The sequence below is a fragment of the Electrona antarctica genome (assembly GCF_951216825.1).
Source record: "Electrona antarctica genome assembly, chromosome: 7".
Classification (NCBI taxonomy): Eukaryota; Metazoa; Chordata; class Actinopteri; order Myctophiformes; family Myctophidae; genus Electrona; species Electrona antarctica.
Genome location: NC_136812.1, coordinates 1,441,584 through 1,469,051, shown reverse-complemented (window position 1 = coordinate 1,469,051; position 27,468 = coordinate 1,441,584). Strand labels below are relative to the sequence as shown.

The 27,468-nt window shown below is 47.3% G+C and overlaps 1 protein-coding gene across 3 annotated transcripts in view; it reads left to right on the top strand.

The window, feature by feature from the left end:
• LOC306926875 (thimet oligopeptidase-like) overlaps positions 1–26,464 on the top strand; it is a 38,426-nt gene extending 11,962 nt beyond the window's left edge. For all 3 annotated transcript variants that reach the window (XM_079506365.1, XM_079506366.1, XM_079506364.1), the window contains exons 3-15: positions 46–194; positions 736–843; positions 972–1,074; positions 7,080–7,237; positions 8,904–9,039; positions 10,112–10,254; positions 12,460–12,552; positions 13,001–13,131; positions 17,940–18,141; positions 21,194–21,380; positions 23,674–23,802; positions 24,981–25,117; positions 26,105–26,464. In XM_079506365.1, the coding sequence (XP_079362491.1) occupies positions 46–194; positions 736–843; positions 972–1,074; positions 7,080–7,237; positions 8,904–9,039; positions 10,112–10,254; positions 12,460–12,552; positions 13,001–13,131; positions 17,940–18,141; positions 21,194–21,380; positions 23,674–23,802; positions 24,981–25,117; positions 26,105–26,266 (1,838 nt within the window). In that variant the 3' untranslated portion in view covers positions 26,267–26,464. The remainder of the gene's footprint in view (positions 1–45; positions 195–735; positions 844–971; positions 1,075–7,079; positions 7,238–8,903; positions 9,040–10,111; positions 10,255–12,459; positions 12,553–13,000; positions 13,132–17,939; positions 18,142–21,193; positions 21,381–23,673; positions 23,803–24,980; positions 25,118–26,104) is intronic.
• The last annotated feature ends 1,004 nt before the right edge of the window (positions 26,465–27,468 follow it).

The window sequence follows — 27,468 nt, the reverse complement described above, 5'->3', positions numbered from 1 at the left end:
CTCTCTCTCTCTCTCTCTCTCTCTCTCTCTCTCTCTCTCCCATAGTCCAGAGGAACATGCTGGACTTCCCGCAGCACGTGTCGTCCAATAAGGACGTCCGTACGGCCTCCACCGACGCCGATAAGAAGCTTTCAGAGTTCGACGTGGAGATGAGCATGAGAGAGGACGTCTACCAGAGGATCGTAGCCCTGGAGGTACAGTCCTCTGTGTGTGTGCGTGCGTGCGTGCGTGCGTGCGTGCGTGCGTGATACCAGCCACCCGTCTGAGAAAACTAAGCTTGTATTCACAACCTTATTCTTTTGGTCATGACCCACACTTCATGACCATAGGTGAGAATGTGTGAAGTGAGGACGCTGGCGTCGACGGTTCGCCACTTCACCTCCCTATGAATGAACGGGGCCTTGAGCCACTTCACCTCCCTATGAATGAACGGGGCCTTGAGTAGCACGTAGTGCATAGAAAAGCACTATAACATTGCAATCCATTATTGTTGTTATTATCTCTCTCTCTATGTGATCATAATATAAGTGATTTATTTTCCTCCTACATTGACTGTTTTGTTTCATTGTCGGGTCCAGTCAGACAGTCTGTCTGTGTGTTCACTATGAGACCGTCTGGTTGATGGTTTATACTATCATCATGTTGTGTCTGTAATGGAATGTGTGGAATGTATATTATATTGTCCAGTCTAAGGTGCAGTCAGTCAGCCTGTAATGTATATTTTATATCTTTCAGTCCAAGGTGAAGTCGGACTCTCTCTCCTCGGAGGCTAAGCGCTACATGGAGAGGCTGGTCAAACTGGGACGGAGGAACGGCCTGCACCTCCACAAGGACAAGCAGGACGTAAGACATACATCTACCTATCTGTTATTATAAATGCACCTCCACAAGATGTAAGATACACCTAACTACCTACCTATCTACCTGCCAGCCTACCAGTGTTCAGTCTAACGTGTAATCTTCTATGCCAGGAGATCAAGACCATCAAGAAGAAGCTTAGCAACCTGTGCATCGACTTCAACAAACACCTGAACGAAGACACCACCAGCCTGAGCTTCACTAGGGAACAGCTGGGTGAGTTAATACAGCGTCACTAGGGAACAGCTGGGTGAGTTAATACAGCGTCACTAGGGAACAGCTGGGTGAGTTAATACAGCTTCACTAGGGAACAGCTGGGTGAGTGAATACAGCTTCACTAGGGAACAGCTGGGTGAGTTAATACAGCTGCACTAGGGAACAGCTGGGTGAGTTAATACAGCTTCACTAGGGAACAGCTGGGTGAGTTAATACAGCTGCACTAGGGAACAGCTGGGTGAGTTAATACAGCGTCACTAGGGAACAGCTGGGTGAGTTAATACAGCTGCACTAGGGAACAGCTGGGTGAGTTAATACAGCTTCACTAGGGAACAGCTGGGTGAGTTAATACAGCTGCACTAGGGAACAGCTGGGTGAGTTAATACAGCTGCACTAGGGAACAGCTGGGTGAGTTAATACAGCTGCACTAGGGAACAGCTGGGTGAGTTAATACAGCTTCACTAGGGAACAGCTGGGTGAGTTAATACAGCTATAGGGAACAGCTGGGTGGGTTAATACAGCTGCACTAGGGAACAGCTGGGTGAGTTAATACAGCTGCACTAGGGAACAGCTGGGTGAGTTAATACAGCTTCACTAGGGAACAGCTGGGTGAGTTAATACAGCTATAGGGAACAGCTGGGTGAGTTAATACAGCTGCACTAGGGAACAGCTGGGTGAGTTAATACAGCTGCACTAGGGAACAGCTGGGTGAGTTAATACAGCGTCACTAGGGAACAGCTGGGTGAGTTAATACAGCTGCACTAGGGAACAGCTGGGTGAGTTAATACAGCTTCACTAGGGAACAGCTGGGTGAGTTAATACAGCTGCACTAGGGAACAGCTGGGTGAGTTAATACAGCTTCACTAGGGAACAGCTGGGTGAGTTAATACAGCTGCACTAGGGAACAGCTGGGTGAGTTAATACAGCGTCACTAGGGAACAGCTGGGTGAGTTAATACAGCTGCACTAGGGAACAGCTGGGTGAGTTAATACAGCTTCACTAGGGAACAGCTGGGTGAGTTAATACAGCTGCACTAGGGAACAGCTGGGTGAGTTAATACAGCTGCACTAGGGAACAGCTGGGTGAGTTAATACAGCGTCACTAGGGAACAGCTGGGTGAGTTAATACAGCTGCACTAGGGAACAGCTGGGTGAGTTAATACAGCTTCACTAGGGAACAGCTGGGTGAGTTAATACAGCTGCACTAGGGAACAGCTGGGTGAGTTAATACAGCGTCACTAGGGAACAGCTGGGTGAGTTAATACAGCTTCACTAGGGAACAGCTGGGTGAGTTAATACAGCTGCACTAGGGAACAGCTGGGTGAGTTAATACAGCGTCACTAGGGAACAGCTGGGTGAGTTAATACAGCTTCACTAGGGAACAGCTGGGTGAGTTAATACAGCTGCACTAGGGAACAGCTGGGTGAGTTAATACAGCTGCACTAGGGAACAGCTGGGTGAGTTAATACAGCTTCACTAGGGAACAGCTGGGTGAGTTAATACAGCTGCACTAGGGAACAGCTGGGTGAGTTAATACAGCTTCACTAGGGAACAGCTGGGTGAGTTAATACAGCGTCACTAGGGAACAGCTGGGTGAGTTAATACAGCTGCACTAGGGAACAGCTGGGTGAGTTAATACAGCTTCACTAGGGAACAGCTGGGTGAGTTAATACAGATTCACTAGGGAACAGCTGGGTGAGTTAATACAGCGTCACTAGGGAACAGCTGGGTGAGTTAATACAGCGTCACTAGGGAACAGCTGGGTGAGTTAATACAGCTGCACTAGGGAACAGCTGGGTGAGTTAATACAGCTGCACTAGGGAACAGCTGGGTGAGTTAATACAGCGTCACTAGGGAACAGCTGGGTGAGTTAATACAGCGTCACTAGGGAACAGCTGGGTGAGTTAATACAGCGTCACTAGGGAACAGCTGGGTGAGTTAATACAGCTGCACTAGGGAACAGCTGGGTGAGTTAATACAGCGTCACTAGGGAACAGCTGGGTGAGTTAATACAGCTGCACTAGGGAACAGCTGGGTGAGTTAATACAGCGTCACTAGGGAACAGCTGGGTGAGTTAATACAGCGTCACTAGGGAACAGCTGGGTGAGTTAATACAGCGTCACTAGGGAACAGCTGGGTGAGTTAATACAGCTGCACTAGGGAACAGCTGGGTGAGTTAATACAGCTGCACTAGGGAACAGCTGGGTGAGTTAATACAGCTGCACTAGGGAACAGCTGGGTGAGTTAATACAGCGTCACTAGGGAACAGCTGGGTGAGTTAATACAGCGTCACTAGGGAACAGCTGGGTGAGTTAATACAGCTTCACTAGGGAACAGCTGGGTGAGTTAATACAGCTGCACTAGGGAACAGCTGGGTGAGTTAATACAGCTTCACTAGGGAACAGCTGGGTGAGTTAATACAGCTGCACTAGGGAACAGCTGGGTGAGTTAATACAGCGTGACCATATATGGCCGACCGACTGACAGCCGGGTTTTTCAGGTTCTCATGGTATTCTGCCAACCAGGTGACGTCATTTGGCCATTGTACATAATGACATCATGTGATGACATCACAACACCAGCCATTTGATCTTCCTATAAATTAAAATTCTCATTAAACAAACCTTCGTTCAGCGATTCGTACAAACTGAGCAGACCTGATTTCTAACGACTGGTAGGTTGGAGCTGCTAACAAGTTCATCTGTAAACTAGTTGTCAACACTCATTGATGGCGGAGCTGCTGTGAAATGGTTCACTGGACGATACATCTGGAAGGAGAACGTAGGAAGGACCAGGCTGCTGTGGTGGTCGGACACGACATCTACTGCTTTGGAGGAGATGTTGACCAGGGGGGAAGAGATCACATTGAAGTATACGTCTTCAACACAGTGTCTTTATGCTGGCAGAAGTTCACCCCAGTGACGCCTGGAACTAGAAAACGTGATCTTGAGGTTCCTTCCAGGCGTGAGGGCCACACAGCTGTGCTGATAGAATATACTGTCTACCTCTGGGGAGGGTGGACTGACCCAGATTACTGCAACATGCTTTATGCATTGGATGTCAACACTCGCATATGGTTCAAACCACAGGTTTCTGGGACTGTCCCAGAGGAGAGGAGGAACCACTCAGCCTGTGTGTTGGGGAATGTCATGTTTATTCACGGAGGATTGACCCAGACTGGATCCACTAATGACATCTACAAGTTGGACACCACCACAATGGTCTGGTCTTTAATTAACACCAGAGGAACTCCACCTCCTGCTACAGACTCTCACTATTCCACCATCATCGGGACAAATATGTTTGTGTTTGGGGGCTGGAGGGGGTGGGCTCAGTGCTACAACACCATCAGAGTCTTTGACACAGAGACCAACCTCTGGATGGACAAACCATCTCCACAGCTTCTTCGAGAAGGACGTGCAGATCATTCAGCCTTTACCTACAATGGAGAGCTGTACATATTTGGTAGACGCAAATCTCACCTGTACTTCAATGAACTGTGGAAATTCAGTCCAGAGACCTTCTCCTGGAAGAAGGTTGAACAAACGGGGGAAGGACCACCTCCGACGGCTAGGATGTACCATTGCATGATGGGAGATCGTATCATCCTATTTGGAGGTGAGGGTAAATCCACTGACCTCTATGTCTTAGACTTCAGTCCTAGCCTCAAGACATTATGTAAGCTAACAGTTATTCAGTACGGTCTGGAGCAGTCTGGACTCCCACACAACGTCAGGTGGGAACTGGCAGCCATGACTAGCAACAGCCAATAGGAACTGGCAGCCATGACTAGCAACAGCCAATAGGAACTGGCAGCCATGACTAGCAACAGCCAATAGGAACTGGCAGCCATGACGAGCAAGAAGAAAAGAGGAAGATGATGGTTTTCAGAAGATAAAGATGAAGAAGAACCTTAAAAAAGATGTATGTTTTGGGCGTAGAGCACCTCTACTGTAGGTCACTGGTTCTCAACCTGTTGGGCGTAGAGCACCTCTACTGTAGGTCCCTGGTTCTCAACCTGTTTGGGCGTAGAGCACCTCTACTGTAGGTCACTGGTTCTCAACCTGTTCAGGCCACTACTAGAGGGCGTAGAGCACCTCTACTGTAGGTCACTGGTTCTCAACCTGTTCAGGCCACTACTAGAGGGCGTAGAGCACCTCTACTGTAGGTCACTGGTTCTCAACCTGTTCAGGCCACTACCCTTTGAACTGGGGACCCCCCCCCAAAATAAATAAATAAAATAATAATCAAAATAATCATATTTGAACTGGGGACCCCCTCAAATAATCATATTTGAACTGTGGACCCCCTCAAATAATCATATTTGAACTGGGGACCCCCTCAATCATATTTGAACTGGGGACCCCCCTCAAATAATCATATTTGAACTGGGGACCCCCCAAAATAATCATTTGAACTGGGGACCCCCTCAAAATCATATTTGAACTGGGGACCCCCCCCAAAATAATCATTTGAACTGGGGACCCCCTCAAAATCATATTTGAACTGGGGACCCCCCAAAATAATCATTTGAACTGGGGACCCCCTCAAATAATCATATTTGAACTGGGGACCCCTTCAAATAATCACATTTGAACTGGGGACCCCCTCAAATAATCACATTTGAACTGGGGACCCCCTCAAATAATCATATTTGAACTGGGGACCCCCTCAAATAATCATATTTGAACTGGGGACCCCCCCCTAAAAAAAATCTTATTTGAACTGGGGACCCCCCCCTAAAAAAATCATATTTGAACTGGGGACCCCCTCAAAATCATATTTGAACTGGGGACCCCCCAAAATAATCATATTTGAACTGGGGACCCCCTCAAAATCATATTTGAACTGGGGACCCCCCCCCCCCCCCAAAAAAATAATTATTTGAACTGGGGACCCCCCAAAATAATCAGTTTTGAACTGGGGACCCCCCCTAAAAAAATCATATTTGAACTGGGGAACCCCTCAAAATCATATTTGAACTGGGGACCCCCTCAAAATCATATTTGAACTGGGGACCCCCCAAAATAATCATATTTGAACTGGGGACCCCCCCCCCCCCCCCCCCCTAAAATCATATTTGAACTGGGGAACCCCTCAAAATCATATTTGAACTGGGGAACCCCTCAAAATCATATTTGAACTGGGGACCCCCTCAAAAACGAGATGCATGCTGAAGTCAGAAATGAAGACAGAATATTGTCCGTTTGGTCGAAACCATGGAGAGCTCCCTGGATTAGGAGATAACGAGGCATTCTTTCTGAGCCGTAAAGAAGAAAGTAGACAGGCAAATCGACCAATGACAAAGCTTCTAGGAAAATCTGTGAATGCGGATTGCGACCCCTAGATGAGTCACAGAGACTACATATTTTTGGGAGCGTTCTACCCTGGCTGTCTGAATACCCAAAAAAATAGGTAATTATAATGTTGACATATTATTGCCTATAGCAGCTTTAATTGCGAACCTTTACTATGAGACCCAGCAGTGTGTGTGTGTGTGTGTGTGTGTGTGTGTGTGTGTGTGTGTGTGCTGCGCCCGCCACCAGAGGGCGCAGCTGTATCACACACAAAAACATGCACGCACGCACGTGCATTGCACGCACACTAAAAAAAATAATTAAAAACCTAAAAAAAAAAGATTTAAAAAAAAAAATGCTCTGTGTGTGTGTATGTGTGTTTGTGTCAGACTGCCACAACAGCTGCGTTCGCTTCCCGCGTTCACGCGTCTTACTTGTAAATGTGGTGGTTGTTTTCCCAGGAGGTCTTCCTGAGGACTTAATGTGTAAATGTGGTGGTTGTGTTCCCAGGAGGTCTTCCTGAGGACTTAATGTGTAAATGTGGTGGTTGTGTTCCCAGGAGGTCTTCCTGAGGACTTAATGCTCATAATGTGGTGGTTGTGTTCCCAGGAGGTCTTCCTGAGGACTTAATGCTCATAATGTGGTGGTTGTGTTCCCAGGAGGTCTTCCTGAGGACTTAATGCTCATAATGTGGTGGTTGTGTTCCCAGGAGGTCTTCCTGAGGACTTCCTGGGCTCTCTGGAGGCGGACGGAGACAACCTGAAGATCACCCTGAAGTATCCTCACTACTTCCCCACCATGAAGAAATGCTACGTCCCTGAAACCCGCAGGACCCTGGAGCAGGCCTTCAACTCCAGGTGTAGAGAGGTGAGTCCCCTGGTGGAGCAGGCCTTCAACTCCAGGTGTAGAGAGGTGAGTCCCCTGGTGGAGCAGGCCTTCAACTCCAGGTGTAGAGAGGTGAGTCCCCTGGTGGAGCAGGCCTTCAACTCCAGGTGTAGAGAGGTGAGTCCCCTGGTGGAGCAGGCCTTCAACTCCAGGTGTAGAGAGGTGAGTCCCCTGGTGGAGCAGGCCTTCAACTCCAGGTGTAGAGAGGTGAGTCCCCTGGTGGAGCAGGCCTTCAACTCCAGGTGTAGAGAGGTGAGTCCCCTGGTGGAGCAGGCCTTCAACTCCAGGTGTAGAGAGGTGAGTCCCCTGGTGGAGCAGGCCTTCAACTCCAGGTGTAGAGAGGTGAGTCCCCTGGTGGAGCAGGCCTTCAACTCCAGGTGTAGAGAGGTGAGTCCCCTGGTGGAGCAGGCCTTCAACTCCAGGTGTAGAGAGGTGAGTCCCCTGGTGGAGCAGGCCTTCAACTCCAGGTGTAGAGAGGTGAGTCCCCTGGTGGAGCAGGCCTTCAACTCCAGGTGTAGAGAGGTGAGTCCCCTGGTGGAGCAGGCCTTCAACTCCAGGTGTAGAGAGGTGAGTCCCCTGGTGGAGCAGGCCTTCAACTCCAGGTGTAGAGAGGTGAGTCCCCTGGTGGAGCAGGCCTTCAACTCCAGGTGTAGAGAGGTGAGTCCCCTGGTGGAGCAGGCCTTCAACTCCAGGTGTAGAGAGGTGAGTCCCCTGGTGGAGCAGGCCTTCAACTCCAGGTGTAGAGAGGTGAGTCCCCTGGTGGAGCAGGCCTTCAACTCCAGGTGTAGAGAGGTGAGTCCCCTGGTGGAGCAGGCCTTCAACTCCAGGTGTAGAGAGGTGAGTCCCCTGGTGGAGCAGGCCTTCAACTCCAGGTGTAGAGAGGTGAGTCCCCTGGTGGAGCAGGCCTTCAACTCCAGGTGTAGAGAGGTGAGTCCCCTGGTGGAGCAGGCCTTCAACTCCAGGTGTAGAGAGGTGAGTCCCCTGGTGGAGCAGGCCTTCAACTCCAGGTGTAGAGAGGTGAGTCCCCTGGTGGAGCAGGCCTTCAACTCCAGGTGTAGAGAGGTGAGTCCCCTGGTGGAGCAGGCCTTCAACTCCAGGTGTAGAGAGGTGAGTCCCCTGGTGGAGCAGGCCTTCAACTCCAGGTGTAGAGAGGTGAGTCCCCTGGTGGAGCAGGCCTTCAACTCCAGGTGTAGAGAGGTGAGTCCCCTGGTGGAGCAGGCCTTCAACTCCAGGTGTAGAGAGGTGAGTCCCCTGGTGGAGCAGGCCTTCAACTCCAGGTGTAGAGAGGTGAGTCCCCTGGTGGAGCAGGCCTTCAACTCCAGGTATAGAGAGGTGAGAGAGATGATTTGGATTATTTGGCTGAGCACGGAACGTGTCATTTCTCAACCGTTTCGGACGCGGGGGGGCGGCTCGCCGGAACCGGCACCCTGGCCGCGGGTCTGGAAGTTCCGGGGACCCCCCGGGGACCCCCCGGGGACCCCCACACAGAGTTGCACCACTTACTTCACACGGTGTGATTGGTGAAGACAGAAAGAGATCATATTGACATCGGTTATCGGCCGTACCAGCAATTAATTATATCGGATATCGGCCAAAATGTCTCAACGGTGCACCCTTATATCTCCTGGTTCCTGTGTCTCCTCTCCAGGAGAACTCCTGCATCCTGAAGGAGCTGGTGGAGCTCCGTCATCAGAAGAGCTCTCTGCTGGGTTTCACCACGCACGCTGACTTCGTCCTGGAGATGAACATGGCCAAGTCTGGGAAGAAGGTCTCCTTGTTCCTGGGTAGGTAAACATGGCCCATACCCGAGGCGAGGTTGGCAAAAGGGTCTTTCAGCCTGATGGAGGGGAAAGGAACTGGTTGGAATAACGTGTTCCTTCCACGCGCTACGTCCAACCAGGGAAACTCCCCCCTGTCAGGTGTAAAGGAGAAACTTGGACTCATCATACATGAAGGAAGCATGAGTTCAAGTCTGTTGCTCTCCCCAGGTTGGCGGAGGGTGTGTAGAGCCCAGGATCACATTAGATCATTGACACAGGGGTGAAAAATCAGTCTGTAGTTGCTGAACATTAACTACATTAATTATATATAAATATGTATTGTCTTTAGTCTGTAGTTGCTGAACATTAACTACATTAATTATATATAAATATGTATTGTCTTTAGTCTGTAGTTGCTGAACATTAATTATATATAAATATGTATTGTCTTTAGTCTGTAGTTGCTGAACATTAATTATATATAAATATGTATTGTCTTTAGTCTGTAGTTGCTGAACATTAATTATATATAAATATGTATTGTCTTTAGTCTGTAGTTGCTGAACATTAACTACGTTCATAAACGTGTCGCCTGGAGCCATAACTACTGTCTTTAAACAGACAACATCAAAGTGCTTAAAGACTTAAACCTCTTAAAGTCTCTCTTGTAGCAAAATCATAAGAGTAAATTAACTGGACAGTCAACCAGTGCTGCACCGTTCTGGATCACATTTACAGATGAGACCTCATAGGTGTCTGAATCTAGATCGCGATCTTTTTTCAATTAATTGCACTACTCATGCTTCCTTCTATGCATGAGGAGTCCAAGACGCCTTTCACCTGACAGGGGGGAGTTTCCCCGGCCGGACGTATTGCGTGGTGGAAGGAACACGTTATTCCGATCAGTTCCTTTCCCCTCCACCAGGCGTCCCGGGGCCTTATGGCTGTGACGCGACAGCACCACCGTGCCTCCAAACACCTTTATTTTGATTGGAAATGAAAATGTCTTTAAAACGATGAAATTGATTCTGTGTGATCTGATCTCTCTCTCGCTCTATCCTCTCTCTCTCTCTATCCTCTCTCTCTCTCCCCTCAGAGGAGCTGGCTCGTAAGCTGAAGCCTCTGGGGGAGGAGGAGAGGAGCGTGCTCCTCCAGCTGAAGGAGAAGGAGTGTCAGAAGAGAAGTCTGGACTTCAATGGAGAGCTGCACGCCTGGGACACACGCTACTATATGACCCAGGTACCATAACACGCTAATAACATGCTATTAACATGTCATAACACGCTACTATATGACCCAGGTACCATAACACGCTAATAACATGCTATTAACATGTTATAACACGCTACTATATGACCCAGGTACCATAACACGCTAATAACATGCTATTAACATGTTATAACACGCTACTATATGACCCAGGTGAGAAAATTAGCATCTCCATGAAGCTTGTCAACATACTGAAGCACACTGAAGCTGTAAAATATCATAATAGATGGTTGTGTTGAGACTCTGGACATGACAAAAAACAGTGATGATTTAGGCCGTTATCCACTGACTGACTCATGACTGCAGCCAAACTTTTAGAGTACATTGTGCTTCAGTACAAGCTTCATGGAGATGCTAATCTTCCTTTCCAGCTCGATTTGGCACCTGCCCACAGAGCCAAAACTACTTGTAACTGGTATACTGACCATGGTATTACTGTGCTTAACTGACCAGCCAACTGGCCTCACCTGAACCCCACAGAGAATCTAGGTTGTATTGTCAAGAAGAAGGTGTGAGACATAAGACTGAACAATACAAATTAATTTACAGCTGTTATCAAAGCAAACCTGGGCTTCCATAACACCTCAACGGTGCCACAGGCTGATCACCTCCATGCCACGCCCCATTGGCTGATCACCTCCATGCCACGCCCCATTGGCTGATCACCTCCATGCCACGCCCCATTGGCTGATCACCTCCATGCCACGCCCCATTGGCTGATCACCTCCATGCCACGCCCCATTGGCTGATCACCTCCATGCCACGCCCCATTGGCTGATCACCTCCATGCCACGCCCCATTGGCTGATCACCTCCATGCCACGCCCCATTGGCTGATCACCTCCATGCCACGCCCCGTTGATGAAATGATTTGCTCAAAAGTAGCCCAGACCAAGTAGTAACTGCATACATTAATATACTTTTCAGATGGTCGACATTTCATGAGCTGTACGCCATAATCATCAATATTAAAACAACAAAAGGCTTGAATTATTTCAGTTGTTGTGTAATGAATCTAAAATATATGAAAGTTTATTTATTTGTATTACATTATGGTAAATAATGAACTTTTTCAGATTATTCTAATTCGTTGGGATGGACCTGTATATGGCAAAGCGCTGATTATCAAAACATAAAACTGTAATAGTAAATACTAAACAGTGCAGGCACACACGCCAGTGTGCGTCGCACACTGGTACACAGACCAGAAAAGAGAACACAACAGGAGAGGGGGCATCATTGGCACACAGCGCCAGCAGCAGCGCGCAGCACAGAGCAGCACAGCGGCCCGAGAACACAATACAAAATATAACATTAACACTAGTGGCAGTCAGCCCGACCTTCAGAACACAATATAGAAGACATAGGTCTGCCAGCAGCAGTTTGGCACATCATCAGAATACAATCTGCATTACCTTCCACGTGAACCTCCTCCTCCTCCTCCTCCAACAACTCCATAACGTTCTCATGTTAGTTTGTTACTTATTTTCTGAGCCATGCAAATAAACAACAACCCGCACTGACCGGAGACGGAGAGGTTCATGTGCCCCGCCACAGTCATTGCGTCAGCACGGATGTAGCCTCGGAAACCCAGACGTTTTATTTCCAGCACGGAGGTGGGGGGGGGATATCGTTTGGGGATAAAGTTTGCGCGCTTCTATCTGTTACTTCTCTGACACGCAGTTCAAATTCAGCTTGTCAATAGTGGGACACCGCTGAGAGCCACACAGCTGCAGTTAGGTTCTTAATTAAAGGCGCGTTCTGAATGCAATGCAAACTAATAGGAGAGTGTGCTCCGGTGCGTTATGCAAATGGAAATAATGACTTCTGTCCGTGACAATCAATGCTACAGTTTGAATTATGTACACACATAGAGAAAAAAATATGATATGGGGAAAACAATTGATTTGTTTTACTTTTTACTTTAGACTTATCCTAATCTGAATCGGCTTGTGTTAATGACATTGATGCATCGATTTTTAATGAATGCCCTACAATACTATGACCCAGGTGAGATAAGACGCTAATAATATGCTATTCTGCATGTAGCCAGTGAAATGTCCGCTGGCTTCTGCTCTCTATGTGAACGGAATATTTAGAATCCTAATATCTGGGATTCTTCTTCCAGTTAAGGATAAGCCAAAAAAAAGCTTAATTTCTCTGTTCTGTCCACTAGGTGGAGGAGACCCAGTATGCCGTGGACCAGAACCAGCTGAAGGAGTATTTCCCCATGGAGGTGGTGACCAAGGGTCTGCTGGACATCTATCAGGTGAGTGGCGCCATCTAGTGCAGGGGTTCTCAACCTTTTTGGCTGGGGACCCCCGGAAATGCTTTGGCCATGTATCGCGACCCCCGCCCCGCCACCAATACAAACTGACTGCAAAAATAACCTTAATAATAGAGAAAATATATCATAATTTAATACTGGAAACAGATATGGAAAGTTTATGCATGAACCACGTACTATGTAAACTCTTAATTCCCATTTTTCAGCCATTCAGTTTCATTTTCATGATTTTCCAAAGATAATTTGTCACGATAGATTTTATCTATTTTAAATTAATTAAATGTTTATATATTTATATAGGAGCTGCTGGGTCTGTCCTTCACATAGATAGAATAAATGTATTTTAAATTAATTAAATGTTTCTCTACTATTCAGATAAATAGAATAAATGTATTCTAAATTAATTAAATGTTTTTCTCTATCTCTGCAGGAGCTGCTGGGTCTGTCCTTCAGCCTGGTGGATGGCGCCCCCGTGTGGCATCCTGACGTCACTCTCTACTCTGTCACCGACCGAGCCTCTGGAGTGTGTGTGGGCCAGTTCTACCTGGACCTGTTCCCCAGGTGTGTGTGTGTGTGTGTGTGTGTGTGTGTGTGTGTGTGTGTGCGTGTGTGTGTGCGCGTGTGCGTGCATGTTCTACCTCGACCTGTTCCCCAGGTGTGTGTGTGTGTCATACGACCATGCTTGGGTCTGCAGCCAGGCTAGGCTGTCTGCTGTGTCATTATATGTGACTAAATGTGACTGAGGGACTGCCATTGGATTTTTTTTAATTTGTTTTTTCATGTCATATGAAAGCAGTGAATCATAGCTTCAAACAGACATATTGGTTGTTAAGTTTGACCCACCAGTTTTGGAGATATGGCTTATAGAGTAATGTCTTGCAGAGAAACAGCGAGTTGAGAAAACAGGCTTGAAAGGTTCACTTCTGTGGACTCTAACATTACACCTAGCTACATGTTTAAGCTTTTATTTCATATTTACATGTCTTCTGTGGACTCTAACATTACACCTAGCTACATGTTTAAGCTTTTATTTCATATTTACATGTCTTCTGTGGACTCTAACATTACACCTAGCTACATGTTTAAACATTTATTTCATATTTACATGTCTTCTGTGGACTCTTAACATTACACCTAGCTACATGTTTAAGCATTTATTTCATATTTACATGTCTTCTGTGGACTCTTAACATTACACCTAGCTACATGTTTAAGCATTTATTTCATATTTGCATGTCTTCTGTGGACTCTAAATGAAATGAAATGAAATGATTACTATATTTACCCAGGGTATCTGGGCTAAACTCAATAACTTGTTTCCAGCCAGGCCCTGCTCATAGAACATTTCATCGTAGTGGTTCAATGCCTTGTTCAAGGGCACTTCAGCGGTGGTAATTTTAACGTGTCGGACCGCTGATTCGAACTGGCGACCTTCCGGTATCAAGACCGCTCCGCAATCCGTTCGGCCACCGCTGCCACACATTACAATTTACAATTTAGGCATTTAGCAGACGCTCTTAATCCAGAGCGACTTACATTAAGCAAGAACAAAAGCATGGGAATACATCACAATATATAAAAAGCATTTATCAAGAAACATGCGTAAGCTAAGAACGTAGCTAGAACATATCTATATAATGACACTGTACATATAAACTATACATATATACTATACTATGCTGTACATATATACTATGAAGTGCTATGACTACATACAATGCAATTATTGTGCTGTCTACATAACATGCTATAAGTCTGTATCAAATGCTATCTAAGTCTAAAAAGTGCTGTCTAAGGGGGTAGGGTAAGTGCTATGGGCCATGGTGGAGTCTGAAAAGGTGGGTTTTCAGACTACGGCGGAAGATTGGGAGTGATGCTGCAGTTCTGACTGCAACGGGGAGTGCATTCCACAGTTTTGGAGCCAGAAGGGAGAAGAGTTTGGGACGTGTGGAGCGTTGTCCCGGCGTTTTTAGTGAGGGTACTAACAGCTTCCCTGCATTGGCTGATCTGAGTGCGCGGGAGGGTTTGTAGGGTTCAATCATACTTGCAAGATATGGGGGAGCCATACCTCTGGTTGCTTTGAATGCCAGCATCAGGGTTTTGTATTCTGTGTATTCTGGGCAGCGACCGGGAGCCAGTGGAGGGAGCGGAGCAGGGGGGAGACATGTGAGAATTTTGACTGGTTGAAGACCAAGCGAGCTGCGGCATTTTGGATCAGTTGGAGAGGCTTAAGTGCACATGCTGGTAGGCCAGTAAGGAGGGCGTTACAATAGTCGAGTTTTGACAAGACTGTTGTCTGGATTAGGAGCTGGGCTGATTCCTGGGGGGGGAAGGATAGAAACAGTTGTGTGTCATCGGCGTAGCAGTGATATGATATATTGTGAGCGGAGATGATAGTGCCAAGGGATTTAATGTACAGTGAGAAAAGGAGGGGACCAAGTACAGATCCCTGTGGGACCCCAGTTTGGAGGGTTCGGGGGGATGATAGCAGACCTTTCCAGGAAACCTGGTAGGTCCGGTCGGTGAGGTAGGAGGAGAACCACTTCAGTGCCGTCCCACCGATGCCTAGATCCGCTAGGGTGTCTAGGAGCAGCTGGTGGTTCACTGTGTCAAATGCTGCTGATGGGTCTAGGAGAATCAGGACTGCAGAGTGGGACGCAGCCTGGGCAGCATGTAGTGCTTCTGTGACTGCCAGCAGGGCAGTTTCTGTGGAGTGGGCCTTTTTGAATCCGGACTGGTTGGGATCCAGCAGGTTGTTTTGTGAGAGATGGAGAGAGAGCTGGTTAGAGACAACACGTTTCTTGCTTTTAGAAAGAAATGAAAGGAGTGATACCGGTCTGTAGTTCTTGACATCTGAGGGGTCAAGGGTTGGTTTCTTGAGGAGTGGCGTTACTCTGGCTGACTTGAGGGAAGATGGGACGCAGCCTGAGGTTACTGAGGTGTTGATGATGGAGGTGATGAAGGGGAGCAGATCAGGTGCGATGGTCTGGAAGATCGGAGACGGGACAGGGTCGAGAGGACAGGTGGTAGGTCTAGTGGATGTCACTAGTTGTAGAACCTCGTCTGGGGAATGAGGAGAGAAGGAGGACATGCATGGTATGTTGAGGTTAGTGTTGGTTGAGTCAGATGCCACTTTATGGGGGAGGGGGGGAAAGGAGCTGCTGATATCATCAACCTTCTTCTCGAAGTAGTTGACAAAAACATCAGCAGTGAGGGATGAAGGTTGAGTGGGGGGAGGGGGCTTAAGGAGGGAGGAGAAAGTGGAGAAGAGCTTCCTTGGGTTAGAAGTACAGGATTGGATTTTGGTGTGGTAGAAAGAGGTTTTAGCAGTGGTTAGTGAGAGGGCGAAAGCAGAGAGGAGTGAGTGAAAGTGGGAAAGGTCATCTGGTAGCTTTGTCTTGTGCCACTTTCTTTCGGCTGCCCTTAGAGGTGTTCGTTCAGATCTGAGAGTTTCAGATAACCAGGGAGCCGGTGGACATGAGCGGGCTGGCCTGGATGAGGGCGGGCAGTGTTGGTCGAATGCAGATGAGATAGAGGAGAGGAAGGATGAGGTTGCAGTGTTAGGTGAGAGAGAGAGGAAGGACTCCAGGGAGGGTAGAGAGGAGAGAATAGAGGATGAGGGGGAGGACGGGTTTAGGGACTTGAGATTGCGTCGGGTGGTGACGTTCGGAGGGTTAGTAGGTTTAGGCGGGAGGGTGGAGAGAGAGAGGGAGAAGGTTATGAAATGGTGGTCAGACCTAATTAAGGGCGTAACAGAGAGTGTGGAGGGAGAGCAGGCTCTGGAGAACACAAGGTCCAAAACATTACCAGCCATGTGAGTGGGAGGGGAGGGAGATAGGGAGAGGTCAAATGAGGCCAGAAGGGATGTAACAGGAAGATACTTCTCTGCGGTCGGTAGGTTGAAGTCACCCAGTAGAATCAAGGGGGTGCCATCTTCCGGAAACGGGCTGATCAGAGAGTCTAGTTCTTCCAGGAAGTTCCTGAGAGTTCCTGGAGGGCGATATAGCACAATGAGGGTGAGGGGGACTGGTTGTGATATTGAGATAGCATGAAATTCACATGTGGACAGAGAAAGGTGAGAGAGATTTAAGACACGGAAATTCCATTTGGGGGATGTTAGTAGCCCTGTACCACCCCCTGCACCTGTTGGGCGAGGGGTGTGGGTGAACTTGTGTGAAACAGAGAGGGCGGCGGGAGTTGCAGTGTTGTCTGGGGTAATCCAGGTTTCAGTCAGAGCAAGGAAATGCAGAGACTTGAGGGAGGCGTGGCCTGAAATGAATTCAGGCATTTTCTTTTTGGTAGCTGCGTGGCAGTTCCAGAGGCCTCCCTCCACCACCATGTGGTGACTGGGTGAACGAGCTGGATAGATGAGATTTGAGGGATCTCTGTGACGGTAGAGGTAGTGTCTAGGGCGACAAGAGGACAGTATAGGGACGGTGGGAAAGCACATTATAAACAGATATAAGAGATAATAATAATAAAGTAATAATAATAATAAAGTACAACTAATAATTATAACATAATGATAGTAATAATAGGAAGTAGGAAGTAAGTTGATACAAAACCCTAGGAGACGACCTCCTTCGCTGGATGTGTCTGGATGTCCGGGTCTTTGGATTGGACACTAGGCTATATGTATGTATATATTGGCTACACTAGGCTACACATTACACCTAGCTACATGTTTAAGCATTTATTTCATATTTACGTCTTCTGTGGTCTCTAACATTACACCTAGCTACATGTTTAAGCATTTATTTCATATTTACGTCTTCTGTGGTCTCTAACATTACACCTAGCTACATGTTTAAGCATTTATTTCATATTTACGTCTTCTGTGGTCTCTAACATTACACCTAGCTACATGTTTAAGCATTTATTTCATAGTTACATGTCTTCTGTGGTCTCTAACATTACACCTAGCTACATGTTTAAGCATTTATTTCATAGTTACATGTCTTCTGTGGTCTAACATTACACCTAGCTACATGTTTAAGCATTTATTTCATAGTTACATGTCTTCTGTGGTCTCTAACATTACACCTAGCTACATGTTTAAGCATTTATTTCATATTTACATATATTTCATGATTTCGATTGCCTGTGCTATTAACTCATTTTGAAGGAAAAACAAAAAAACGTTTTTCTCCTCTGAAAAGCTGGAATTTGCATGATGGCAGTCTCTCAGTCAAATCTGGTCACATATTCAGGGATCAAGCCCGAAGGGGCGAAGACATATAATAGTGACATTATATTTATTACTATTATTATATGTATTCATGTGTTGCAGGGAGGGTAAGTACGGCCTCCAGCCAGGCTGCCTGCACTGACATTATTATTATTATACTGTATGTATTGTTATGTTCCAGGGAGGGTAAGTACGGCCACGCAGCGTGCTTCGGCCTCCAGCCAGGCTGCCTGCAGTGCGACGGAGGCAGACAGATGAGCGTAGCGGCCATGGTGGCCAACTTCAGCAAGCCGACCGCCGACGCCCCGTCCCTGCTGCAGCACGACGAGGTGGAGACGTACTTCCACGAGTTTGGACACGTCATGCACCAGCTGTGTGCCCAGGTACGTAAATATATATAAAATATATACACGTCATGCACCAGGTGTGCCCAGGTACGTAAATGTATATCTAAATATATACACGTCATGCACCAGGTGTGCCCAGGTACGTAAATGTATATCTAAATATATACACGTCATGCACCAGGTGTGCCCAGGTACGTAAATGTATATCTAAATATATACACGTCATGCACCAGGTGTGCCCAGGTACGTAAATGTATATCTAAATATATACATGTCATGCACCAGGTGTGCCCAGGTACGTAAATGTATATCTAAATATATACACGTCATGCACCAGGTGTGCCCAGGTACATAAATGTATATCTAAATATATACACGTCATGCACCAGGTGTGCCCAGGTACGTAAATGTATATCTAAATATATACACGTCATGCACCAGGTGTGCCCAGGTACGTAAATGTATATCTAAATATATACACGTCATGCACCAGGTGTGCCCAGGTACGTAAATGTATATCTAAATATATACATGTCATGCACCAGGTGTGCCCAGGTACGTAAATGTATATCTAAATATATACACGTCATGCACCAGGTGTGCCCAGGTACATAAATGTATATCTAAATATATACACGTCATGCACCAGGTGTGCCCAGGTACGTAAATGTATATCTAAATATATACACGTCATGCACCAGGTGTGCCCAGGTACGTAAATGTATATCTAAATATATATACAATATATACACATCATGCACCAGCTGTGTGCCCAGGTACGTAAATATATATCTACATATATATACACGTCATGCACCAGCTGTTTGCCCAGGTACACATTAGTGCTGCAAAATTGATCAAAAAGATCAATTTTGAATTCCTGTGGAGGAAAGTTGAGCTTCACATTTGAGAGAGAGTCGTGCTGCACTAGTAGGCTACACATCATTTATTCCTGGTTTACCTGTGATTCTAGTTCACTGAGACACCACTAATTATGCCATCAAGTTCCTCAAATACAGACACAATTAACTAGATTTAACTTAAACATTTCAGGCTATATGACCAAAGCTAACAATACATAATTAAAAAAAGCATTACTCCCTCAAAAGTGATCAACAAACTAGTCTATATAAAACGGCCAAAGTGTCAAATGCTAGAGACAGAAATTGTGAATATAATATGTGAATAGCGAATGTGCAAAACATGCTCCCAAGTAACGCCTCACAGCTGTCTGGGTGTAAGTAAAGCACACTTGGGTGTCGAGGCGCGGCAAAAAGCCACGAGCGGCAGGCGTCTCTTCCGGTTTTTTAGCAAGGAAGCTCTGAGAAGGAAGAGAAGTGGTCACGTGACTGGGCTGCGCCATGACACTCACACCGGAAGTGAATGGAGTGAATGGCAGTGAATGGAGCCGGCTGGACCAGCTCATAACAAACATTTATGAACAATTGAGACCTTTTGTAAAGTAATCACTTCTGGAAAATAACAGAAGACATATCACAGGTTGTTTTCTAATCACTTACTTTTCGATGTGCACAGTATATAATTTTATACAGTGTACACATCGAAAAGCAACACAGCAGACAATAATGTGTCACATGTCTTCTGTTATTTTCCAGAAGTGATTACTTTACAAAAGGTCTGTCATTCATAAATAATGGTTGTTCATGAGCTGGTCACTGAGCTCTCATTGACTCCAGTGCATTCTGCCAAACCTCCGTGTAGTTTGGCTCCCATGAAAGTGTCCATGAAATTGTCATGGCGCAGCCCAGTCACGTGACCACCTTCTCAGAGCTTCCTTGGTTTTTAGACAGCTGGTGGATGGAAATGAAGCTCCAACCGCGTCGGCCAGATTCCCGGCTTGTCTCCGCGGCAAATGGAAGCCGCGCGCAAGCTTCATTTTCCATCCACCAGCTGTCTAAAAACCCAGGAAGAGAGACGCCTGCCGCTCACGGCTTTTGGCATCTTGGTGACGCTAAAGTGTTGCCTTGCACTGTCTCTGTGTGTCCACTAGGTGGACTGTACCATGTTCAGTGGTCTATAGGGGTGTTTATCTGTGTCCACTAGGTGGACTGTACCATGTTCAGTGGTCCATAGGGGTGTTTCTGGCCCGCTAGGCGGACTGTACCATGTTCAGTGGTCTTTAGGGGTGTTTCTCTGTGTCCGGTCCTGCTAGGCGGACTGTACCATGTTCAGTGGTTCATAGGGGGTGTTTCTCTGTGTGTCCGGTCCTGCTAGGCGGACTGTACCATGTTCAGTGGTTCATGGGGGTGTTTCTCTGTGTGTCCAGTCCCGCTAGGCGGACTGTACCATGTTCACTGGTTCATGGGGGTGTTTCGCTGTGTCCGGTCCCGCTAGGCGGACTGTACCATGTTCACTGGTTCATGGGGGTGTTTCTCTGTGTGTCCGGTCCCGCTAGGCGGACTACGCCATGTTCAGTGGTTCATGGGGGTGTTTCTCTGTGTGTCCGGTCCCGCTAGGCGGACTGTACCATGTTCAGTGGTTCATGGGGGTGTTTCTCTGTGTGTCCGGTCCCGCTAGGCGGACTGTACCATGTTCACTGGTTCATGGGGGTGTTTCTCTGTGTGTCCGGTCCCGCTAGGCGGACTGTACCATGTTCACTGGTTCATGGGGGTGTTTCTCTGTGTGTCCGGTCCCGCTAGGCGGACTGTACCATGTTCAGTGGTTCATAGGGGGTGTTTCTCTGTGTGTCCGGTCCCGCTAGGCGGACTACGCCATGTTCAGTGGTTCATGGGGGTGTTTCTCTGTGTGTCCGGTCCCGCTAGGCGGACTGTACCATGTTCACTGGTTCATGGGGGTGTTTCTCTGTGTGTCCGGTCCCGCTAGGCAGACTACGCCATGTTCACTGGTTCATGGGGGTGTTTCTCTGTGTGTCCGGTCCCGCTAGGCGGACTACGCCATGTTCACTGGTTCATGGGGGTGTTTCTCTGTGTGTCCGGTCCCGCTAGGCGGACTACGCCATGTTCAGTGGTTCATGGGGGTGTTTCTCTGTGTGTCCGGTCCCGCTAGGCGGACTACGCCATGTTCACTGGTTCATGGGGGTGTTTCTCTGTGTGTCCGGTCCCGCTAGGCGGACTACGCCATGTTCAGTGGTACTCACGTGGAGCGGGACTTCGTGGAAGCTCCGTCTCAGATGCTGGAGAACTGGGTGTGGGAGAAGGAGCCGCTACAGAGGATGTCCAAACACTACAAGACTGGATCGCCCATCCCTGACCACCTGCTGGACAAGCTCATCAAGTCCCGCCTGGCCAACACTGGTATTGCACTGTCACACACTGACTCCGTCAGAAGCAGTTAATGTGTTAAGAATCTGTATTACATATCTCTGCTGTCGGGAGGAAACCTTAACTCCAAAATCTTAATTTTTCAGGAAATGGAAAAACAAATTTGACATGTTTCAGAAATCGAAGAAAACCTATATTTATATATTTATTTATATATATATATTTGAAACAAAGCAATACTGCCTCATCAAAGTTGGTATTGTGACTTTGTATATTATCAGATACTTGCATGTGTCATTATATTATCACCACTTTACCCGAATGCAGCTCAAGTGGAGTTAGGTGGTTTTCTCTGTCATTGACAGTTCTTATCAATGACAGAGAAAACCTCCTAACTCCACTGACAATGGATCTCCAAAGCCTCTTTTAGTATCTGTCTGTCTCTTTCTCGTTCGCTCACTCACATGTACGCACGGGCACACACACACACACACGCACTCACACACAGTCTTTTTCAGTGTCTGTCTGTCTGTCTGTCTGTCCCTCTCTCTCTCGCTCGCTCACATGTGCGCACGCCGCACGGGCGCACACATCAGTCTCACAGTCACACTGCAGTAGGCTGCACAGTGCACACAAGACACAACTTACTTTGACTTTTCTTTGTGCTCGACTGGTGAAGAAATGACAATATATCCATTTGAAACGCGCAATATGGGCTCCGCCATGACAGTCAGACAGTAAACACAAACCCAGCGCCTCATCAGTCTCACCACACACACAGAAACTGTCGTTCTTTTTGTTCATCTTCCGCGCGGCTCTGAGGCTGAGCTGCAGTCACTGTCCCCACAGAGCAGTGGAGTTAAGGGTTTCTACTGACAGTTTGAGGATCACAGGTTCTTTCAGAAGCGCTTTTTGATACTTTCAATATGTGTAATATGTTACACATATTGAAAATCACACAGATGTAAAGGGTGTTCAGTAGCATCATAACAACACACAGACGTAAAGGGTGTTCAGTAGCATCATAACAACACACAGATGTAAAGGGGGTTCAGTAGCATCATAACAACACACAGACGTAAAGGGTGTTCAGTAGCATCATAACAACACACAGATGTAAAGGGGGTTCAGTAGCATCATAACAACACACAGACGTAAAGGGGGTTCAGTAGCATCATAACAACACACAGACGTAAAGGGTGTTCAGTAGCATCATAACAACACACAGACGTAAAGGGTGTTCAGTAGCATCATAACAACACACAGATGTAAAGGGGGTTCAGTAGCATCATAACAACACACAGATGTAAAGGGTGTTCAGTAGCATCATAACAACACACAGATGTAAAGGGTGTTCAGTAGCATCATAACACACACAGATGTAAAGGGTGTTCAGTAGCATCATAACAACACACAGATGTAAAGGGTGTTCAGTAGCATCATAACAACACACAGACGTAAAGGGTGTTCAGTAGCATCAATTCATGAAAAAAAAATCTAAAACCTTGAAAATGGACTTAAAAGGTTTCCTCCCGAGCAGCGACGATATGTTTAAAATACATTCCATTTCCTAATAAAGCCTGTCTCTGTGTGTGTGTGTGTCTCAGGGATGTTCAACCTGCATCAGGTTCATATATTTGTAATAAACCTCTGTGTCTCTGTGTGGTCCTCAGTAATAAAGCCTGTGTCTCTGGGTTCTCTGTGTGTCTCTGTGTGGTCCTCAGGGATGTTCATATAGTTGTGATAAACCTGTGTCTCTCTCTGTGTCTTCCTCTGTGTCTCCCTCTGTGTCTCTCTCTCTGTGTCTCTCTGTGTCTCTCTCTGTGTCTCTCTGTGTCTCTCTGTATCTCTCTCTGTCTCTCTGTCTGTCTCCCTCTGTGTCTCTCTGTCTCTCTCTGTGTCTCTCTGTGTCTCTCTGTATCTCTCTCTGTCTCTCTGTCTGTCTCTCTCTGTGTCTCTCTGTGTCTCTGTGTCTCTATGTCTCTCTCTGTGTCTCTCTGTGTCTCTGTGTCTCTCTGTGTCTCTCTCTCTGTCTCTCTCTGTGTCTCCCTCTGTGTCTCTCTGTGTGTCTCTCTGTGTCTCTCTGTCTCTCTGTGTCTCCCTCTGTGTCTCTCTGTGTCTCCCTCTGTGTCTCTGTGTCTCCCTCTGTGTCTCTCTGTCTCTCTCTGTGTCTCTCTGTATCTCTCTCTGTCTCTCTCTCTGTGTCTCTCTGTGTCTCTCTGTGTCTCTGTCTCTCTCTCTGTCTCTCTGTGTCTCTCTGTGTGTCTCTCTGTGTCTCTCTGTGTCTCTGTCTCTCTGTGTCTCTCTGTGTCTCTCTGTGTCTCAGGGATGTTCAACCTCCGTCAGATCGTGCTAGCCAAGGTGGATCAGGCTCTTCACACCCAGACAGGTTTAGACGCGGCCGAGGAGTACGCTCGCCTCAGCAAGGAGATCCTGGGGGTCCCTGCTACGACTGGTACGCACGCACGCACGATATTAGCCTGGCTAATAAACCAGACTAATATCACACAACACTGTCGCGGTATATCAGTCTGGGCTGGCTCCACTTGGATTTCATTTCCCGGGGAACATTTTCTCTTTGACGCAATTGGTCAGAGCTACTGTCAGTCAAAAGTCTCAAGCATTGAACGTCACTGTACCAAAGCCCGCCTATATTGCATACCGTGTCCCGATTGGTCCGACCTGTTCTCTGCTGTAGGAAAGAGGCGTGCTACTGAGCCTCGCCAGACCGTAATCCGCTGGTAGGCAACTTTTTTTGCCAACGGCTGATTCGGTCTGGTTTATTAACCAGGCTAGCACGATATAGCCTGTCCATATTCCTATATAAACTGTTTTCACGGTTTCCTTTCTTCATACTTTTGGATAGTTTGCACCATTTCTCTTGTTAACTAGCTGCAGGTTAGGCAGAATGACTCAGACTAGCAGTGCATCTTTCTGCACAACGCAGCAGCTGCAATTCATCTAGTAACGACCAATTTACTGTCCCGTTTCTTTCCCCTAGTATCGCTGGGCTTCAGTCTTTCCCGCTTTCACACTGGTTTCTCCATTTCACTGTAACTTATGTTATCTGTAGGGACCAACATGGCTACCTTCGGCCACCTGGCAGGTTATGATGGTGTGTGTGTGTGTGTTGTAGGGACCAACATGGCTACCTTCAGCCACCTGGCAGGTTATGATGGTGTGTGTGTGTGTTATAGGGACCAACATGGCTACCTTCGGCCACCTGGCAGGTTATGATGGTGTGTGTGTGTGTGTTGTAGGGACCAACATGGCTACCTCCGGCCACCTGGCAGGTTATGATGGTGTGTGTGTGTGTTGTAGGGACCAACATGGCTACCTTCGGCCACCTGGCAGGTTATGATGGTGTGTGTGTGTGTGTGTGTGTGTGTGTGTGTGTGTGTGTGTGTGTGTGTGTGTGTTGTAGGGACCAACATGGCTACCTTCGGCCACCTGGCAGGTTATGATGGTGTGTGTGTGTTGTAGGGACCAACATGGCTACCTTCGGCCACCTGGCAGGTTATGATGGTGTGTGTGTGTGTGTGTGTGTGTGTGTGTGTGTTGTAGGGACCAACATGGCTACCTTCGGCCACCTGGCAGGTTATGATGGTGTGTGTGTGTGTGTGTGTGTTGTAGGGACCAACATGCCGGCTACCTTCGGCCACCTGGCAGGAGGTTATGACGCTCAGTACTACGGCTACCTGTGGAGTGAGGTGTTCTCCATGGACATGTTCTACGCTCGCTTCAAACAGGAAGGCATCATGAACCCCAAGGTACGCGCACACACACACGCACACACACACACACACACGCACACGCACACACAAGCTTCAAACAGGAAGGCATCATGAACCCCAAGGTACGCGCACGCGCACACACACACAAGCTTCAAACAGGAAGGCATCATGAACCCCAAGGTACGCGCACGCGCACACACACACAAGCTTCAAACAGGAAGGCATCATGAACCCCAAGGTACGAACCATAGAGTAATACAAGGTTAGAGACCGAACCGGAGCGTTACCCCCCCCCCCCCCCCCCCCTGCCTACAATTATAACTCAATGGCTTCAGCGAGCGGAAGTTTAGCCTAGCCCCGGACCTCGAATTTGAGGCTCCATGAAAGTGCTGCAATTCCACATTTCGCCAGTAGGTAGACGGCAGATTCAACGTTGGATAGCCTTACTGGGGGGCTTGGTACGTACGCACGCACACATGACAGACACACACACACACATGCAGGCTCATGGGTCAGTAGGACATTCGTTGAGCCTGCTATTGCGTGGACTCCACCAGTTATCAAATGATTCCCTAGGCTATCGCTACACTACAGTAACTACACTACATCACTTCCTACACTACAGAAACTACACTACATCACTTCCTACACTACAGAAACTACACTACATCACTTCCTACACTACAGAAACTACACTACATCACTTCCTACACTACAGAAACTACACTACATCACTTCCTACACTACAGAAACTACACTACATCACTTCCTACACTACAGAAACTACACTACATCACTTCCAGCGCGGGCGGAAGTTACCTATTTTCTAGGCTTATTTTGCAGATTTAGCTGGCACTGGCGCCACCTTCTGGCCTGGAAGGCTGGGCAGTATTGTGTTAATTGCATGATGTAATGATCTTATTTGCATATCTGGCCATGTGACTGACATCTGCTCTGTACTTTTTGTTTGTGTTTCTCTCCCCTTGACCCCCGACCCCTGACCCCTTGACCCCTGACCTCCAGGTGGGCCTGGCCTACAGGAAGTGCATCCTGTCCCCCGGCGGCTCATTGGATGCCTACGAGATGCTGAAGAACTTCCTGGGTCGCGACCCAAAACAGGAAGCCTTCCTCCTGAGCAAAGGACTAACGGTGGAGCTGGACGCCGCCGCCCCCTGTCCCTGCTGACCAATCACATGACAGCAGGGTTCCAGGGTGTGACATCACGCTCCCAGCGACCCACCACCCCTTTAAACCACGCCCACAAAATGGCGGCCGTCAGCCAGACTGACGGACGGAAGGACGAGAGGAATTTTCTAGAAAAAAAAAAATAACGATGATAACGTGATTATTATTAATTAATTATGCATCTGGAATGAATAATAACTGCATTAAAAAAAGAGTTTCCAAGTTTTAAACTTGAAAATGGTGTGAGGTGATTTGTTATTTGTGACTGCAGCCGTATAGGCCCCATAAACACACATCAGACACATGTTCCGTGTCTGTGTTTAACCCATTTTGACCTGAGATCAGATTCTAAAAATGTCTTCTACATCCTGACAGTTTTCTGAAAAAGCTATGTTTCCATGGCAGTCGTTCTTCGATTTTTCAAAAATAGCAGACCTACAAGCTCATAGCGCGCCACTTGGTGATGCGCTATGAGCTTGTAGGTCTGCTTTTTTTCAATAGCTAAAGCATAACATAATGCTAACACCAAAAGGGGTTGCCGCCCAAAATGGGTTAACAAATTAACTGCTCGTGACGGAACGTTCCAGCAATTAGCCCTTCACTAAGTCCCTCCCCAACCCATCCTTGTCCAATAGGCACGTTAGCAGCGGAGAAAGCTTGACCTGCATAGCAACCGTTGCTTAACTATTTGGATTGGCATTGGGCAATCGCTTTTTGGGGTGGGATTTAGTGAAGGGCTAATTGGAATCCAACCGGCAACCGCTATTTGCGGAACGTTCCGTCAGATAAGCTTTATTATTCCACTTAGGCCTGACATCAAAATTAAAAAAAAATCTTCTAAATATCTTCACGATTTTTCAAAAATAGCAGACCTACCAGCTCGTAGCGCGCCACTCGGTGGCGCGCTATGAGCTTGTAGATCTGCTATTTTTCAATAGCTAAATTATAACAATGTTTAAAACAAATGGTTTATTTATATCAAACCGGATCGCTGATTATTATTTATTCTTTTTTGGCCTTTCCTTCTCCAGTGATCCTAGACGGGTTTGCGTATCCGCACTGCCGTTCACTTCCTGTATACAGGCTGTGACTAAAAAGCTGAATAACTCTAAATCTACGGAGCTCTCCATGGTTTTGATAAAACGTGCAATGTTCGGAGGTCTTTGCCGATTATCCTGTGATCCCGATTGGAACCTTTGGCG